This window comes from Montipora foliosa, chromosome 14 (genome assembly GCF_036669935.1).
Source record: "Montipora foliosa isolate CH-2021 chromosome 14, ASM3666993v2, whole genome shotgun sequence".
Taxonomy (NCBI): Eukaryota; Metazoa; Cnidaria; class Anthozoa; order Scleractinia; family Acroporidae; genus Montipora; species Montipora foliosa.
In genome coordinates, this window is record NC_090882.1 from 12,467,925 (window position 1) to 12,486,030 (window position 18,106).

General features: G+C 39.9%; 3 protein-coding genes across 4 annotated transcripts in view; 2 read left to right on the forward strand and 1 right to left on the reverse strand.

Moving 5' to 3' along the window:
- Positions 1-4,985, forward strand: part of LOC137984632 (uncharacterized) — a 45,990-nt gene extending 41,005 nt beyond the window's left edge. Inside the window, exon 40 of the mRNA XM_068831832.1 lies at positions 1,362-4,985. Coding sequence (XP_068687933.1) covers positions 1,362-2,875 — 1,514 coding nt within the window. The 3' untranslated portion in view covers positions 2,876-4,985. The remainder of the gene's footprint in view (positions 1-1,361) is intronic.
- LOC137984634 (N-alpha-acetyltransferase 20-like) lies at positions 4,865-13,608 on the reverse strand. The gene is made up of 6 exons (XM_068831836.1): positions 13,480-13,608; positions 12,902-12,926; positions 10,829-10,919; positions 10,512-10,647; positions 9,228-9,364; positions 4,865-7,749 (listed from the first exon to the last, which is right to left on the reverse strand). Exons 1-6 carry the CDS (start codon positions 13,530-13,532, stop codon positions 7,664-7,666), a joined length of 528 nt encoding a protein of 175 aa, XP_068687937.1. The 5' UTR covers positions 13,533-13,608; the 3' UTR covers positions 4,865-7,663.
- Positions 13,609-13,978: 370 nt separating this feature from the next.
- Positions 13,979-18,106, forward strand: part of LOC137984633 (uncharacterized) — a 19,842-nt gene continuing 15,714 nt past the window's right edge. Inside the window, exon 1 of one of the 2 annotated variants that reach the window (XM_068831833.1) lies at positions 13,979-16,657. In XM_068831833.1, the coding sequence (XP_068687934.1) occupies positions 14,497-16,657 (2,161 nt within the window). In that variant the 5' untranslated portion in view covers positions 13,979-14,496. The remainder of the gene's footprint in view (positions 16,658-18,106) is intronic. The other variant, XM_068831834.1, reaches the window with a different exon arrangement.

Below are 18,106 nucleotides of genomic sequence, written 5' to 3' on the forward strand. Positions count from 1 at the left end.
AGTTACCTTTTGAGAAATGTTGAGCGTCGTTGAAAAGACGACAATTTAAATTTGTTGTCGTGCTTGACATTTTAGAGCACGCGATTGTGTGACACGTCTCGTTTTTACTACTAATTTGCATAAAATAATAATTTCACCCGTCGTGCGTGGCTCTGAGGAAAGAAGGACGTGGTCTAGCTCGATAACTGATTTTCTCTTCGCTCAACGGTTGAAGACGTTGAAGAACAATTTGACTTGGTCGTCAAATGTAAGAGGTTCAAAGACTGAACATGTACGGTACGGTTCAATGATGATCGATGACGACCCACTGGAAAAGTACTCGACTCGAAGGCTGTGAGGTTGTAAGATTCCCTTCCGCGTGCACGTGACGTCATCACGGGTATCAATACCCCGGATTATAGACATGATAACACCACAATCGACTGCGCATGCTTCCGATCTTACATTCCACAAATTTTGATTTTTTTCGCTAATATCAAGAAAAGTATGCTGCCTCGCTAAGGCTCGCCAGCAATTATAATTTGAAGTTAAAAATTGATATTGACCATTTTCACATTCCCCATAATACACTTTGTTTGCCCCCCCCCCCCCCCCCAAAGTTTGCATAAAGCATTGTTTTCAAATGCTCTTGGGAATATGCAGTGTCCCAAGAGCATTTGAAAATAATGGTTTATGCAAAGAGTGGGGGGCAAACAAAGTGTATTATAGGGAATGTGAAAATGGTCAATATGGACACCCAAACAGTCCCCTACCAACCTGGCCCCAGTTGTTCAAAGGGTAGATAGCGCTATCCGCCGGATAAATCACTATCCACTGGATAACTCAATTGGTTTTGCTATTGTTTAGAGCAGTTTTCAATTGAGTGTCGTAAAACCAAAACCAAAGTAATTACTTTGGTCAATCAAAAAGGTCGGAGACAATCCAGTAAACCAATCAAAACTCGAAGTAATTACACGTAGCCGACACAAAGCGCGGGAAAATTTGCACGCGCAAGCCACGATTGGTTTTTGTTTCACTTCTGATTGGTTGAGAAAGTGGCGCGAGAGTTTTGAACCAATCACTGAGTGAAGTAATCATAAACCAAAGTAATTCACTAATTACTTTCGACACTCAATTGAAAACTACTCTATCCGGTGGATAGTGGTTTATCCGGTGGATAGCGCTACCCATCGTTTGAACAACTGGGGCCTGGTGTGCTCTTGGGTTGAGGGCAACTGTCTGTTGATGTTCCAAAAATAATTTTCTTTCTTTTATCCCTTCTTTAAACCTCTCAAAATTCCATTCAAATTCACGTGTACCCCCACCTTAAGCAGAGATTTTATAGTTGTATTTTTGTTTGTCTGATCTTGTTTTCTCTGCAGAGAAAGCTGCCCTCGCTTTCAAGAAAGCAAAAGTCGAGTCAGGTGATCAGGTAGATGACGTTAGTAATACTTCATCCGAAACGTCACTCAACATTGGTCAGCGGAAACCGGATGATGTGAGCTTCTTGGGAGAGATCTCGGACGAGGATAGCTCTGTCAGCCTTGATGAATTTGACAAAGATGCCAACGATTTTATGGGCACAAAAAATTCTCAAACGGCGGCGCAAAGTGGTGCCGCAAGCGTAGAAATGCAAGAAAGTGGTGATAAGATGACAGGTGAAGGGCAAGAAGTGAAGCGTTCGTCTGTTGAAACACATTCCTCGGATTCGTCGAACATTATCTCGAATGCTGAAGCTATAATGAGAACCGATTGCTCAACAAGCTTTGGCGAAACTGAAGGGAACCTGGAGGTGAAGGAGTCTTTTGCGCATGACGAGAGCCTTGAAAATAATTGTAGCAACAAGGGATGTGTTGTCGATAAATTGCAATCCATTGAAACCTCTGCGGTTAATGCAGAGGAAGGACTGGAGGCGAAGGACTCGGCTTCGTATGTCGAAGAGCTGGACGATCTCCCTGATACAAAGTGTATTGCGGATTCGTCGGAAACGATTGAAAGGTCGTCGGTTGAAGCCGAAGATGGACTTGAGAGGAAGGATTTGTCGTCGCATGCCGAAGAGCCGAATGATTTTCGTGATACGAAGTGCGCTGTGAATTTATCGGATTCACTTAAAACCAGTGCAATTAATGAAGATATTCCAGTAACTAACACAAACCTCGAGGGAAAAGGAGAAATGGAGGATGCTTCTTTACCGGAAGATGACTCGGTGGAATCTTTAAATGCCAATCAAAACGAGGCGTCTGGAATGGTTAGTGCAAGAATCTCGTCACAGAATGAGGAAATCGAAGGAAAGTTTGAAACGGAAGAATCAGGGCGGAGCAGAGAGTTGGAAGATTCATCTGCCATTACCTCTGATGTTGATAACGATTTGGAAAATTCTTTTCCAGTGAGTGCGGGTATTGAAAACCTGGCAGTGATGACCGAAGAAATTTCTGAAAATGCGGTGGAAACGAATGGCTCTGCAGTGAAAAAAGATGACTGTTATAATGAAAGGTGTGATTTTACAAAGAATAATGATCACGTTCCTCATCAATTAGTGGAGGACAGTTTGAGAAAGTACCAAAGTTCACCTGTGATCACAAGCGAAGAGGCCAGTTCAAAGGATTCCAAGTTCGAAAGTGACGTAGACAACGATGTTGTAACAACTGCAAGGAGCGAGTTGCAGGAACAAGGAAGCGAAAAAGAGAATTTAACTGCTGAAGAAGGCAATGTAAATCTTCAAGAAGTATTGAAACAGGATGAAAAAGAGGAACAGGCGACGTCGGTCATGCAACAAAATAATGAGCCATTAGGGGATAAGGATCCTGAAATTCAGGAATCATTCAACAGAGACGACAGACAACAAACGCTGTCATTAGAACAGAATGAAAGTGATGAAATAGCTAAAAATACATGAAAAATGAGGGAATTGACGAATCATAAATTAATTTTTTAATGGCACACAAGGGGGGGGGGGGGGGGGAAGGGGTTTGGTGCTTAAGTTACAAAGCAACGACTTTCATCAGCCTAGTTTCCAGGTTCCTTATCAAGGACAGGTGCCTGGATGAAAATTGATCCCTTTTCGAGGTAGACTATTACTCGTAATTGAATAATGTAACTAATTCCATGCTTTTCAAATTTTTGTAGTTTATGTTGTCGAGCCCGACTTGTCAAAATTTAATGAACGCTTAAGCGATTCTCTCTTTTAGGAAATTGTATTTTGGGTTAATGGCTTCAGGATGAAGATAAAGCCAGCTGACATATCTTTCAGAAAGGGCATGTGTGCTGGACATCCTACTTAAATGAATATCCTAAAACCGGCCACAACGCTTATGTATTAGAGAACTTAAACAATGTGGTTATCGATAAAAAGGTGGACACTTTCTGGGCGTGCTTGCATTATATGGTTACATTTTTGTCGTTTTGTGTTAACCAGCAACTTGATGAAATTGAATTCGAGGTCTGGAAGAATATGTGCAAATTACATTTAAAATCAAGCGAAATTAATTGAAAATTTACGTGTTTTAGACTAAACATTTGAAAGACAAATATTTGAACTTCTTAATGAAACATGTCTAGATCATCGAGAGATCATGAACGCAATTATGAACGCTACTTTAGCAGTAACGAAAGGCTTCGAATGCCATTCAAGCTTGAATTTTAAGGGATTCCTATCGTTACCGCTAAAGTAGCTTCTCCAACTACGATGATCTATCTTGACTTAGTATCACCCAAGTAGTGGACTAATGCAAATCCTGCATTTTGATTGGCTACGCTACTGGAGGACTATTACTGTAGTAATAGTCCTCGAGTAGCGAGAGAAGCGTGACGCTTTCTTTCGTTTTATTCCCAAATAAATATTTCTTTAACTTGCATTTGCTAACTTTATTATTTGCCTTTTCTGTCCAACTAGTTGGGTGATACTAAAACAATTAGACCCTTCGCCCTCAAGGGCCACGGGTCAATAGCCCATTCGGCATCGCCTCATTGTGCTATTGACCCGTAGCCCGCAAGGGCTACGTTAAATAACATTATAGGTTAAATCAGAAGCACATCACTTTGTAGCGTGTAACTTGCAACTCTTTTCCTTGGAACAAAGCTGGGGATTTTAGAACACCAATATTATGCCCAAATATGGACAAAAAGAAGATCGAAGCTGCACGGGCGGGAAAATGCGCGAGCTACGTCACATCCAAATAAGGAAATTTAAACTCAAAAATCCCCGGCTCTGAGCCAGAGTTAAACGCTTCAAGATCATGAGCTCCTGGTTAAGTTTTTAGGGTCATGATAATTAGTGACTATCGACTTTGTCCTTGCTTATGCTTCTTAATAGGGCCAGAGTCATCGAAATAGTAAAAGGAGTGCGTTTGAAATTATGGCTCCTGGCTTCAGTGAATTAAGAGTAACGATCCAGTTTCACATCAAGTCTAGGTAATGCGGGGTTGGGCACTTTCATATTGCCACAATTAAAGATTTAAGACTTGCTCGAGAAAGCATATAGGAATTTGTTATATTGGTCAGTCCTACATAGCTTTCCATGTCACTCTGTTAGCTTATAAATTATAATTATCTGCTAGTCTTTAGAAAACTTGATGAAAGGTTACGGAAAATCAAAGCGATGGTTAACCTGGTGGACGCTTCAGGAAAGCTGCGTTACATTTCAGGAGATTGGGCCCATCTAAAATCACTGACAGTTGTTATCAGTCCTTCGCTTTAATATTATGTTATTTAACATTTGTATCGATGTAGATGATGGTATTTATAAGTCCTAGATGTTTTTTCAAGTGGTCAAGACATATTTGGTTTTTGCGTATAATTTTAAGAAAACAGGCATGACGTTTTCTGTGTAAGTTTCTGAAAACCGTCAAAATGGGCTGACTTTGGGAAAAATCACAAACTCTTTCCACAGGGAAATTAAATTTTTTTTTATACAAAATATTGCTTAAATTATTACACACCCTTTTCATATCACATTTAGTTTAAAATGTTGAAATTACGCCTTGGTGAATTAAAAACACTGATACCAATGTTGTCTCAGTTCGTTTTTTTGTGAGGCCGGAATGGACGCCGCCATTTTTGACGTCTCCAGGTTCTTAACTTCTTTCGTTTTCCAAAGAACAGTACCACTGCATTCATTTTGAAGTAAGGTAAGGTTGAACAGACTTTTCCGTTGTGAGCCTGGCATATCATGTGATAATACTCAGGAAGTTTGGTCCTTTGTTTTGTTCATCAAAAAGAGTGCATCATCTTTCACTTTCACTTACCCCTACCTAATGCATGTAAAATAAAATGAAGACATCACAATATGCAGCACATATTAATTTAGAAAACACCTCAACTGGTGGGCGTTTTCATGGGCATTGCATAATGCACTATTCAATACCCATACTGTCTTAATGTGCGAGCGAGCGTCCGTTTTGGCAAGTAAATAGGCCCGCAGTGCGTGCATAGATCACGAGTCTCAAAATCAGAAAAAAATAAGAGCACGAGAAATACACCATCAAATATGACAGTGACAAATAATAAACCAATTTTTATTTCAAAATGGATAGAATTACCTCGTGAAACAGTAAATCATCTACAAGTGCTAATTTTTGGCCTTCCAAAAACAATGGTCAAAATGCGACCTTTGCGTTTTAACCTGCACATTTCTTGTTGAAGACTACCAAACCTGAACTAAAAATCAACCTTGCAATCTTTTGTCAAATCGAAATGTATTTTATCCATTGTTTTTGCGAACACTAGGTACCTTGCTCACGGCCGGGCGCTTAATCGATTACTCTTCTGATTACCATAAATATTTTGCTCGTGTAGCCCGTTTTCTCTATTTTTTCAAGCGCACCCTGTCTTGAGAAACTCGCGCATTGGTCCTATGCACAGAGCCAAGGGAAATGAATGTAATTGTTTTGACAGATCCCTCAAATTAAACTTTTCCAGTACTTGCAAGAAACTGTTCACAAAGAAAGCGTGGTTGTGTCCTTTATTTTGGAAAACGAAACGAAACAAAAGGAGAATCTGTATTTTGCGAAATGAACTCAAATCTGTAATTTACCAAATGAAAATCGGTAATTTGTGAAATGACAATTTAGGGTTCCTGTATTTTGCGAAATGAAAAACCGGGGAATCTGCAATTTGTGAATAGAAATCTGTATTTTACGAATCAAATATCTCAATGACCTTATGTTTCAAATAAGGGGATCAATGTTCCTGAATATATGACCATCTCCTCTGCCATTTAAATAGTAAAAGGATTCTTTCTTTGCTAAGGCCCAAGTCATGAGCTTTTCGTTGCGGTACCGGTGCTAATAATTGGCAATTATAAGCGCCGTGCTTGTTTCACAACAGAAGAATGCGTGACAGTTTGTTATGGCTCACCAAATGTGGGCAAATTTCATTTAATCTAATCATGTTATTTATGGTGTACTGGAACTACAAGCAGTTGCGAAAAGGTTGAGACACTGAATCGAAAATTCAGCTCTTCTTCCTAAGTTTATAAGAAAAGTCCCAACGCCCCTCCTTCCCCTCCCCCCTTTTTCAATGTTGATACCCTTAAGTTTGAATGACAAATGCAGATGAAAACAACTTTGCTTGGGTGGGAGGGGGGGGGGAGGAAGGGGGGTTGGGGATGCGCTGACTTGAATGACACACATTGTACGGTTATTAACAGTGAGTGTCTCAACTGTTTTTGCAATGGCTTATAAACTGAACAATCAAGCCCCGTCCACAAGTATCCGGATATTTTTGAATCCGCAACTTTTTCTTTCCGGTTTAAAAATATTCCCATCCACACGTAGCGTATTCAAATCGAATTTGCCCGTCCACACGTATCCGAAACGTATCCGGGTTCGCTCTAGTACTAAGGACTCCTCAAGGAAACAGAGGTAACAGAACACGCGCCGTTTGGCATAATTGAATTGGGCAGTGTTCATAGCTAGGTTTAACTGCACACACGTGATATTTCTTGAAATAAGTCCAAGAAGTAAAGAAATAATATTGCCCTCGGCAGCCATCTTGAGAATTGATTTCAAGTTAAGGAACTGGGCTCGATCGTGTTACGTCATCCGGATAAATTGAAGTGACGGATGGCGTATCTGGAAAGAAAACGTTGCGGATTCAAAAATAGGGAGCTTAAGCACCCGCGTTCTTGAGACGCGGACGGCAACCGGAAGAGAACATTTTGTGTAACAGGGCACTGATGTCTCTTGGATTTTTATACTAATCATCTCCAATGGAGAAAAGATACTTAGCAATGTAAATGTAGTTGTGTGAAGACAAGTTAAAAGGGAAAACAGCTCACTTACGCTTGCCGTCCGCGTCTCAAAAACGCGCGTGCTTAAGCTCCCTACTAACCGGATACGTGCTGGACGGGCCTCACAGTCCTAGAGTCCCAGGGATTCGAATACGACTTCCGTAACACCGGTCGGATGCTATACCCATTGAGCTACTAAGACTCTTGCCTCAGGTAAAGATTACTTACTACATGTAGTGCGAATGTGCTACGGGAGCTAGGCCATTAAATTAGGTTCATTTGACATAGTTCTTCACGAAGATGGATTGTCAAAGGATGTCATTCACAATGATGGCAAATTTTTCTCGTCCCAAGTCCTTCGGGGTGTGGCAAGACTGAGCAAGGGGTTGTAAAACTTGAGGAATATAAGAGTATATTTTTCCTGCTTCTCTGAGCACCAACAGTTGGTCCGTAAGTTTATTCAAGATCTTCTGGTCTCACGGGATCTTTGACTGGAATCACTGATTTCTTTTCTTTGTCACGCGAAAGAGCCTTACGCATATCTGAGGAAAGAAATGAAGGCGAAAAAAATATGCTATACAAAAAACTTTGTCTAACTTTTGAAACCGTTGGTTGAATCCTCCAATGCGATTAAAGAACGGTAGTTTCTTTAGCCTCCTACAAAGCCGTTTGTAGGGGAGAAATAAGTTATACGTCTCGCTAGTCGTCGTCGCAAAGTACAGCAACAACGCAGCTCAACAAGGTCGAACCGAAAGCATACCATGGCGCTTGTGGCAGCCACTATATGGTTCATGTATGATCTTGGAGCACAGCTTACACCCAGCTGGAATCAGCTGTATGCTGGTTTTTGCTGAGGGAGGAAAACCGAAGAACCCGGAGGAAAACCCTCGAGGCAGAGTAGAGAACCAACACAAATTCAACCCACTTACAGCGTCAGGTCTGGGAATCGAACCTGGGCCATATTGGTGGGAGGCGAGTGCTCTCACCACTGCGCTAACCCTGCTTCCCAAAGTCGTTTTTAGGGGGTGGTATTTCAGCTCCTCCCCACATCGAGTCCTTTCACGGGAACATATGAACTCAAAAAATTGACCTGTTCCCAACCGTGTGGCTTCGTAGCTCAGTTGGTAGAACATTGCACCGACCACCATCGCAGCGATCATGGGCTCGAATCTTGTTGAAGTCACCTGAATTTTTCAGGTGTCTATAAGAAACACTTTGCTCAAATTGTCCAAGGTAAGTCAGTGCGATTCCCTCTACAACCCGCAATTCAAATGTGAAGAATTGATCTGCTCCCAACTGTGTGGCTGCCTTCATAGCTCAGTTGGTAAAGCATTGCAATGGCACGGTGTCTACGTCTATAGAAGTTTTGCACGGCAGCCATGTTGCATGGCAGGAACAATAGATTCTTCTTTCTATGGGAACAAATTTTCATTCTAATCCAAAACATTTTCATTGTTCCTGCCATGCAACATGGCTGTCGTGCAAAACCTCTAGTGCGAGGATCACTTCTCTGTTTCCTCTATAGTGTGTTTTCGCTCATGTGACCAGCAGCAATATTTCCATTCTAAAACAAAAGGACGAATTTGCATAAAAATGGAGTTCAATTCCCAAAAGAATATTTCACTCCTACAACACGGCCGCTGTTTCTTTGTTTCACTCCTCAAACATGGCCGCAGTGACGTCATAAGGAAACGCTCTATAACCCGCTCTTCAAAAATATGTATACATTTACTTTCCTGTGGTGTTGTGACAAGTTGTGATAACTTTTGAGTCTGTGGATGAAATCCAAGCATGTTGCCGTTCAAATCAAAGCTACTAAGCAGTTCTTTGCTGTGGTGCTGCCTAACATGCTGGAACAGTGGTTTTTGTCTGTGGTTAAAAGTTTAATGAAACCCTTAAAGTGTGACCATTCAAACGAATTATACTCAGCGATACTTTCCTGTTGTGCTTTATATTTTGCTGTGAAAGAAAGACATTCCAACTTGAGAGGTTTATTAGTTATATTTTTAAAGCGCCCTACCATATGCATCTTCATCAGGATCTCCTGAATAATACTCCAGTACTCTTCGATAAATCACATATCCAAGTTGCTTGTACATGTCGACAGCAACGTTGTTACTCATCCGCACAAACAGGTCAACAAAAAAGGCATCTTTCCTGAAAACAATAAATAAAAATGATATGACTACATACTGTAATGTAGATTAGTCTGATCTTATGAAGGGTTTAGTTTCTGAAGAATCTGTAGTGCCTTGTCGCTTGGGAGTGAAACACGACAACTTGATAGAAGCATTCAGACTGATCGTTCGTGAGAATACCCCACTATTAACTATGGTATACCGGAGTCCTCATTGTAAAAATACATTTGTCTCTTTACCCCACTGTGTCTTGGGCATTCCTTTACAGTAATAGAGTACCGAAGTGTGACGTCACAAAAAAATAAATTATTTTATGAAATTATGGGATTTGGCACCATTTTCAAATAGCATCCTTAGAAAAGGGTCCTTGCCAAAAATCACCTCTTAATTGTAATTTCCAGCCGAAATATAAAGGATGAAAGTTTGATACTGCCCCATATAAATCTCTCTAATTTTGAGCTGGTTCCAAACTGAAGGAACCAGAACAAATTTTGAAGGGTTTGTATGGGATGCTATCAAACATTGATCCCTTATATCTCCATCGGGAACTGCAATCCAGAGCTAATTTTGGGTATGAGGGCATCATTTAGGATCCTCTATAAGAATATGACATCATATCCCATAATTTCAAAAATATATATATTTGTGATGTCATCACTTCGGTACTCTATTCCAATGATGTTAAGTGAGCCCACACAACGTGTGAATTGAAGTCGGTAGATTAGTAAGTGCTGCACATGCTCAACAAAGTGAGTTTCACTCCATGGTAGAAGTCTCTTTTCCCGCACTCGTCAGCCCAGAGAACACAAAAGAAAAGAGACCTCTGCCTGCAGGGAATTTACCCAAGGCATTTAACCCTTTCACTCCTGTGGGGTTCCCCATTGACAAGTAAAATCGTCTGGCGTTAGACAGAGTAAAATGTATAAGTCTCATTGGCCCTTTCAGGAGTGAAAGGGTTAATTAATGGGGACATAGTTTTTGAGTGAACCTAGCTGCTGTTAACCCTTTCACTCCTGTGGGGTTCCCCATTGACAAGTAACATCATCTGGCATTAGACAGAGTAAAATCTATAAGTCTCATTGGCCCTTACAGGAGTGAAAGGGTTAAATTAAACAATGTTTAGTTACCAATGACTTGAAAATGATAAAAATAGTATTAATTTTTACTTCTCTGAGATCTCCTCCAAGTTAGACATCAGTTTGGCGGCAAGTCCTAGCCGACGGTATTCCGGGGCCACAGTGACTGCTGTCACATGACCATGCCATTCTTCTTGCTGTACGTTTCCTTCTGCCTTTCCCATGACTTAAAATAACGACACAATTTGTTATGAAAAAGATGTAGTTACTTAATTAGTATCAATAATTATTCTTAAGTGCACTGTACAAGGTTTTCAAGACATGTAACTGTCTGCAATTTATACTCAGTAAGCAGCATTCCTTCCAACTTCTATTTGGGGTTTAATTAAGGGATCAGTTGGACATACTATAGCCCATGATTTGTCCTGTAGGAGATTCAATCACTTGGAAATATTCAGGCCAGTGAGCAAGATACTGAAGATAGAATGCCAAGCCATACTACACCAATGTTAAGACATAACAACAAAAAGATTTCTTGATAATTATTATACTTTGCACGCAATAATTATGATGATTTCTGTCTTACATGTATGGCAGGCAAAAAAAGGCCTTAATTCCAAACCGGGAAATCCTTTTTGCAAAGAATATTCAATATCTAATACATTTTACTTCCCTTAGATTTTAGAGCAGCTTCACACAACAACACTCAATATTATAGCATTCAACATCCTCAACAATCTGTAATTTACTACTCTGGTGCAGTGGTGAGAGCACTCGCCTCCCACCAATGTGGCCCGGGTTCAATTCCCAGACTCTACATTCAGTGTTCTCCCCAGGTATTTCAGGCCAGGCGGGCCGCCTGGCTTGATTCGTTGAAAAATCGTTGCCGCCTGGCTTAAAACAAGTGACCTTACGTAGTTTAACATCTAAAACTGGGATCCTGGCCATAATTAAAAAAAGAAAAACACTCAATAAAGATACTGAAGCATTGTCTAGTGTTTTCTCATTGTGTTTTCTCGCAATTGATAAGGTTTCAGCTCATTTACCCTTCCATGAAAGGTGATGAAACTTGTCGTCCGCTCGTTTCGTTGAACGGCAGCCGTCTTTCAGTTTGCCGTAAATTCAAGGGCACTTTACGGATATTACATGGAATACTAAACTCAATTCCCACGTGCGTGGAAGGTTGTCTAGAAATGGCGGCTTCGACAAACTCAGGATCCTCTGAACAGAAACGAAAAGCTAGTCAAAGCAAATTAAGTTCTTTTTTCACCCTGGAAAAGAGATATAAGAGTGTAAGGAATTTGGATGAAGAAGTCCAGCCTCGGGAAACAACACAAGGTCCGTCAACATCCACAGATTCCAAACACCGAAAATCAGGGTTTGATCCAACGTGGCTGAAGGACTTCCCTTGGCTCCTTAAGACCAACGAAGATGATAATACTAAATAGTGGTAGTGGTATGTTCTGCAACTTGTGCAGAAAACACAATCAAAGGGCCGAAAGAGTAAGGCAAGGATGTGCTGTTTGGGTGGATGTTCCATGTTTTTAAGTTTTATGTTTTCCTAGACAGCATGACAATTTGCTCTTGCTATTTTTGTAAGTCTTAATTTTGTATGGTAGATTAAGCTTCCGACAGAATGCCCCCTGGCCTTCCCAAAATCCTGGGGAGAACACTGACATTATCTGTGGGTTGCGTTAATTGGTCTCTAATCTGCACTGAGAGGTTTTTCTCTGTGTACTCCGGTTGTCCTCTCCCCTCAAAAACCAAAATTTGATTTAATTTGTGCTCCAGCACTGTAAGATTAGACACTTAAATAAAAGTTTCTTAATTCCTTTCCTTTCTACTCTACTAGTCTACAGTATGTGGACTCCTAAATATCCCACAGAGTTAATGAATACTGATGTAGGATGAGACGTTATTAATCGTCAATGACAAGATTCAATGGCTCTCCACGCATTTACGATCAGAAACTTGTGAGCTTTGTTAGATGCAAGTGTTATATCAAAGCATGGTTAGTTCTTAAAATTTGTTGAAAAACAGCCCAAAGGTTTTTTTTAATTAAACATGTATTAATGCTGACTTTGTTTCAAACAATGAGGCCAAGAACTACATAGAGAGAGGCTCGTCCACCCATAGTCAGCTATTGGAAGGATATTTGCCCAGGGGGGGGGGGGGGGGACACCCATATGGAACAGACAGGGATGCTTGTCGGAAATTTTGAATTTAACCCCTAAAGGAGACCATCTGGGTATGGCTCATGCTTTTTGTGACCCCTAAACCAATCTGGGCGTGGCTAAAGCAAATTTTGACCTAGGCGGCTTAAAATATTGGCGCTTTGCCCGGAACACCCTAAGTAAAATCCAAAACCGTTCTGGCATTAGTCAGAGTAAAATCTATTAAGTGTCAGGGGTCAAGGGCTTAATTAAGCAATACAGCACCATAGTTTCTCTAGAAACTAGCCCCATTTGCAAAAAGGATACTGTTTCAGTCAACGGATCCAAGTTCCTAAAATACAGAAAAGCAACTTCAATTATACAACTCATTAATAATTCATGATGGGAAAACAAAAGAAATGTTTCATACATCAATATGTGTATATCTGATACAGATTTCTCTTCATTTACATTAACGTTTCTTTTGATTTTCCCTGTTAAAATGTCTTGAACACCAAAAATACCGAGTGTACATTAACACTTAAATACTGACGTTTAATGAGTCGTATACAATATTCACGTCAGATCTGCACCACATTTTCAAACTCTTGCTTTGCCTTGACTTCGTAAATGTGCTACAGATGTGCCACTCATATTGTATATATTACTTAAAATTGTTAGTTTCAAAATAATCTGTTGCATTGTCTATCAAAGACATTTACATTTACCCATATAGGACGTTTTCAACCAACCTCTGGGGATACCAATAACAATAGAGAAATGTACGACTCCTGGTGGACGAACAAAAGAAGGTAATGAGAGATCTTTTGTTTTCGTCCACAAGCATGGTGGTTGAAAACCTCCTATTTGTATAAAATAAACAGCAAGGAAGAAACGTTACGTACACGTTGCTAAAATGAAACATATCGGTGCATCTGAAAGGCCTCAGAGTCGTCATTTCACCAGTTATAAACTCAGAGGAAACTAAAAACACAAATGATACCAGGCATCCGCAGAGGGCAACACGGACGAGATGGAAGATGGGAACTAGTCTCCGGGCTTTCAGCAACCTGAATAAAAACTGTCACCTGTTTTGTTTTTCTGTATTTTTTGTTCCCAAAATAAGTCGAAACTTACTGTCCAATTAACATGCCAAGGCAAAGATTCAGTCTGAGATAAATATTGAAAAAAATCGCTGTTATCTTTTTGACGCGCTTGTTAATAGACTCTAAAAGCATTTTAGTTATTTTTAAAATGTGGTCTGCAGCGAAAGTATAATAAAATAAAGAATTCATAGCAAACTATTTTCTCATTTGGTTAATTTTTAAACTCCATTAGCTAGGAATGTCTCAGTTGTCGATCATGTGGGAACCTCTGACGTGGTAAACCGTGGTCGTACTTTGCACGTACTCTATCGAATCTGGCGTGACATCATTTCCGTCAATTAGCTCAAATTTTAAGACAGCATTGAAGAATGCCATCGTAAAAGGAAGGACATTTTTCAGCGTTGCTATTTCTCCAGAAGCAAACAATTTCGTGCATACTTGTGGTTTGCCTTGCTCAAGGAATTGCAGGTTAGGGGGTCTTTGCCATGTCAACGGAGGCAGCAAGCTTCCCATGATATCTTGCCAAGTTTATCCCCCAATCCATATAGATATCGATGACGTCTGTATCTTTTCCCCAGTGACATCGATAGCCATAGCTAAGGAATACGCCAGAGTTCAATAGTATAAGGGGAAAAGTATTTTCTCTTTCGCTCGTGCAAAAATGAACATGATGTTTATTTGATGCTTGACGGTGAGGAATCCAACATGGCGGTTCTGATCATGATGGGGGTGTGTTATTGTCAATAACACTTTTCGGAGAGGAATTATAATCTTACTGAGGTCTTTTTATGCAGTAAGACTTCTTTGGAGGTAACCATGTTTTACATTTCGCCTTGGATGCTGTATGGACTCACATTATGTACAATATACTTCGTGTTAGTTCTCCTTGGTTATGAAGGAAGACGCCACGAGAATAATATAACGAGGAAAAAAACAGTGAGAAAATTAGAGACATCGGAGCAAACTGTAAAGGCTTATTATGGAGAGAAGGAAGAAGAATCAGGTCAAGGAGAACATGATAAAGCATTAGGAAAAAAAGAGTTACGAAACCTCACATCAGACTCTCGTGATCAAAAACAAAATGACGCAGTCACAGTTTCGTCATTCAAAGTAAGCTTATTCGAGAGCAAGAAGTCATTCGATGAGGCAAAACTTGCAGCTGCCGGCAGTGAAAAAGACGACAATTTAATAGTGGAACAGACTGTTAAAGCTTCAAATGCTGAAGATGTGTTGGAAAGCCGAGATGCTTTGTATTTGCAGGAACTTAACGTGACTGGAAACTTCATTAGTGAGAGGAATAGCATTCGATCGATTTCGCAGGGAAGCGAAAACGCCAGGGAAATTGATCGAAACGAAATATCACCATCGCCTGAGGCCGTAAAGCACGTTGACTTAAGCGAGAATATAACACAGGCGTTTAGCAGTTCTGTTTGTTCATCACCTTTTGACACAGAGCATGAACAATCACCATTGTCTGTTGGTGTCGAGGAATTACATTCCTCAACGGACCTACAGAAATCTACTTTATTTGTGGATTTTTCTAATCAGTTGGTCTCGAAAGTTACGACGAAAGCATTGCAAGACATTGACCTTGAGTACAGAGCACACTGTCTTGCAGAAAGAATTTCCGCAGATATTATTGATGATGTTCTTAGTCAGTTTGCAACTAGGTCTATTTCTCGTAATAAGGAAGTCAAGTCTTGCAATATCCAGGAATTACACAGTTTTGCAGGAAATGTTATTGATTCAGTAATTCAACAGGCCGCAGAAAATCTTGAAGATATTGATTTGTTTGCAAAAGACCTGAGTGAACAAGTTATTAGTGACGGCATTGAGAGTTATGCCGTGACAGAAAAGGCAAAACAAGGACAGAAACAGAAAGTGTCTTTGAGAAAAGTGAAACTTTTCAGTGAAGGAGTCGTAAGTGTTGCTGTGTCAGACGGTATTGATGAAGCACTTGGGCGTGATACAAATGACGTGGAAGGTGTGTCTGTGGTTCAGAACTCAGCTGATGGAGTTGTGGGTCTTTCAAAATCAATACAGCCACACATTAGTGGCGTTGTGGAAAATATAGTGAACAGTGCAATTTATGAAGCAGCTTTGAGAGTGAACAAGGAGCCACAAGCAAGGGACAATGCAGTTGATTCCTGTGCAAGAGAAGTCCTGGAATCTCAAGTCAATGAAATAGTACAGGAGTTACTTGTTTCTGCATTGCAGGAGGCAGCAGATTGCAAAGGTAAAGTCGATGTCAACACTCTGGAAAATGAAGGAGAACTTAAATCTTCTGTGGAGTCTTTTGTGGACGAGACGTTGGTTGCTGCAGTTAAGGAAGCTACTGGAAGAGTTCTTGATCAACAAAACACGCCAGTGGCAAGTCCAGAGCGAAAACTTTTGAATGGTCATGTTGACATTGCTTCAGAACCCACTTCAGTCATTATAGATCTCAGCCAGGGAGTAGATGAAGTTCCCTTTAAGCAGAAAAAAGATTTAGGGGAACTTGATGTTAAGGGAGCCAATGACAGCAATAATTATTGGAGGAAGAGTTTGATATTGGATTTGGAAGAAAATGAAGAGGAATTTGAAGAAAGTATTGAAAGTGGAAAATCAGCAAAGAGCACAGCTGACTCTCAGGATATTGAAACAGTTTCCGATGGGGGTGAAAGTGAAGAGTTTGTTGATTCATCAGAGGATGAGGTCATTGACCATGCATCAGAAGCCAAGTTTGGTGCTGTGGGTGGGTCACATGCTAGGAAGGGTAATGATGACATGATGGTTTATGAAGATAAATCAGACGATGACTTAGGTGGCATTGATGACGACAAAGATGATAGTGATAGCGATGTTGATGATGATGATGACGAAATTGGACTAGAGGGTCAGACAGTGGTGGATGGATTGTGTGTGAGTAAGCCAAAAGAAAAGAAAAAAAGAAGGGCCAAAAAACGCAAATTGTTGCATGGATCAAAGATACAATCTGGTAAGGAAAGTTTGTTAACAATTTTAATAATAATCAGAATCCCATAAGCTTAGGGTCAAGCCGTAACCTTTATGGTGATCTTCATTAAGTTTGCAGCAATAGCTTTGTACTTAAAATTATTCAAGGAATGTGCAATTTTACTGCTTACTTTGTCCAGAATTGCATAAATTTAATGAAAGGCACCCTTAATTTTGATAGCATAATCAATAGTTCATAACAATAAAGTGACCCTTCAAGTTCAGTGTAGCTGCAATAATAATGTTTTTAGTGTTATGACGATATTAATCTGCCTTTGCTCACTTGAGGAATAGAGTTTAGGGATAATCATGTAATTTATCTCCTCCATTTCTGGATGCAAATGATTTTTAGTGGAGTAAAAAAAGTAATTCAACACAGATGCCTCCCTTTTTGTTGCTGTTGTTATTTTTTTTCTTGACATATTCATTGGCACTTTTCTCAAAAGGGTTTTCCACAGATAACAGTGGGTTTCCAATGAAAACATTATTGCAACACTGTCGATCCTGTCAGTGGTGTAACATTCTGATATCTGTATAATACTATTATCAGGTAATTTTTTGAGAACAGTTGCCAAATTGTTGCCATGGTAACAATATAGCAATATTCAAAGATCCTTAAAATCTCAGTTTTTAGAAAGGCTCTGAAAAACTAATTCAGTGATGTAGTCATTTGTTCAAATTTCGAAAACCCCATTAATTAAATTATTTTTGCTAATGTGATATGAGAGGAAACTATTCTGCAGAACCTGAATTACATGTATTACTGGCAAAAAATTGCTGTTGGAAGATGAAAAAAATCCATTACCCCATTGACCCCTGGGAGTGAGACTTAACAGATTTTATTCTGTCTAACGCCAGACGATTTTACTCATCAACTGGGGGTGACTGAGGGCATTTGAGGTGTCAATGGGTTAAGTATCTTTTTTCAAAATTTTCTCAAAGAATGCAAAGAAAGAAAATCTTGAATACAAAAACATGAGGGTAGGTCACTGAGCTAACTTTAGCGACCAGAATATTAACCCATTGACTCCAGGGGGTCTCCCACTTACGAGTAAAATCGTCTGGCGTTAGACAGAGTAAAATACTAAGTATGGCTGGTTTAGGCCGGTTTAGGGTTAGGGTTAATCTCAAAATCTTAAAATAATAATATCGTATTTTCTGTTTTCACAATTTTTGGTCACACTTTTATTTCCTGTCACTTATTTTGATTGATCAGCTGGCACTATTGTATGTGTGGCTTATGCATTTGCTCACTTGGAAACCCTTTTGAGTCTCCTCAAATCATGAAGCTTGCCAGAATAGTAAAATGATTGTATTGGTACTTTGTTTTTACATAAACAGTACAACTTTGTAGGTGCAAGTTTATTCCCTGTACCGTGATATGCTATATGACTATGTTGTAATGTCTGTAGAAATAGCTATTAAAGGATTC

Coding starts and splice junctions, on each gene's coding strand:
- LOC137984634 (XM_068831836.1), bottom strand. CDS start 13,532: ATGACGACTCTGAGGCCTTTCAGATGCACCGATATGTTTCATTTTAGC. Junction 12,927..13,479: donor ATGTTTCATTTTAGCAACGT/GTACGTAACGTT, acceptor TCTGTATTTTAG/GAACTTGGATCCGTTGACTG. Junction 9,365..10,511: donor TTGGAGGAGATCTCAGAGAA/GTAAAAATTAAT, acceptor TATTGTTTTCAG/GAAAGATGCCTTTTTTGTTG.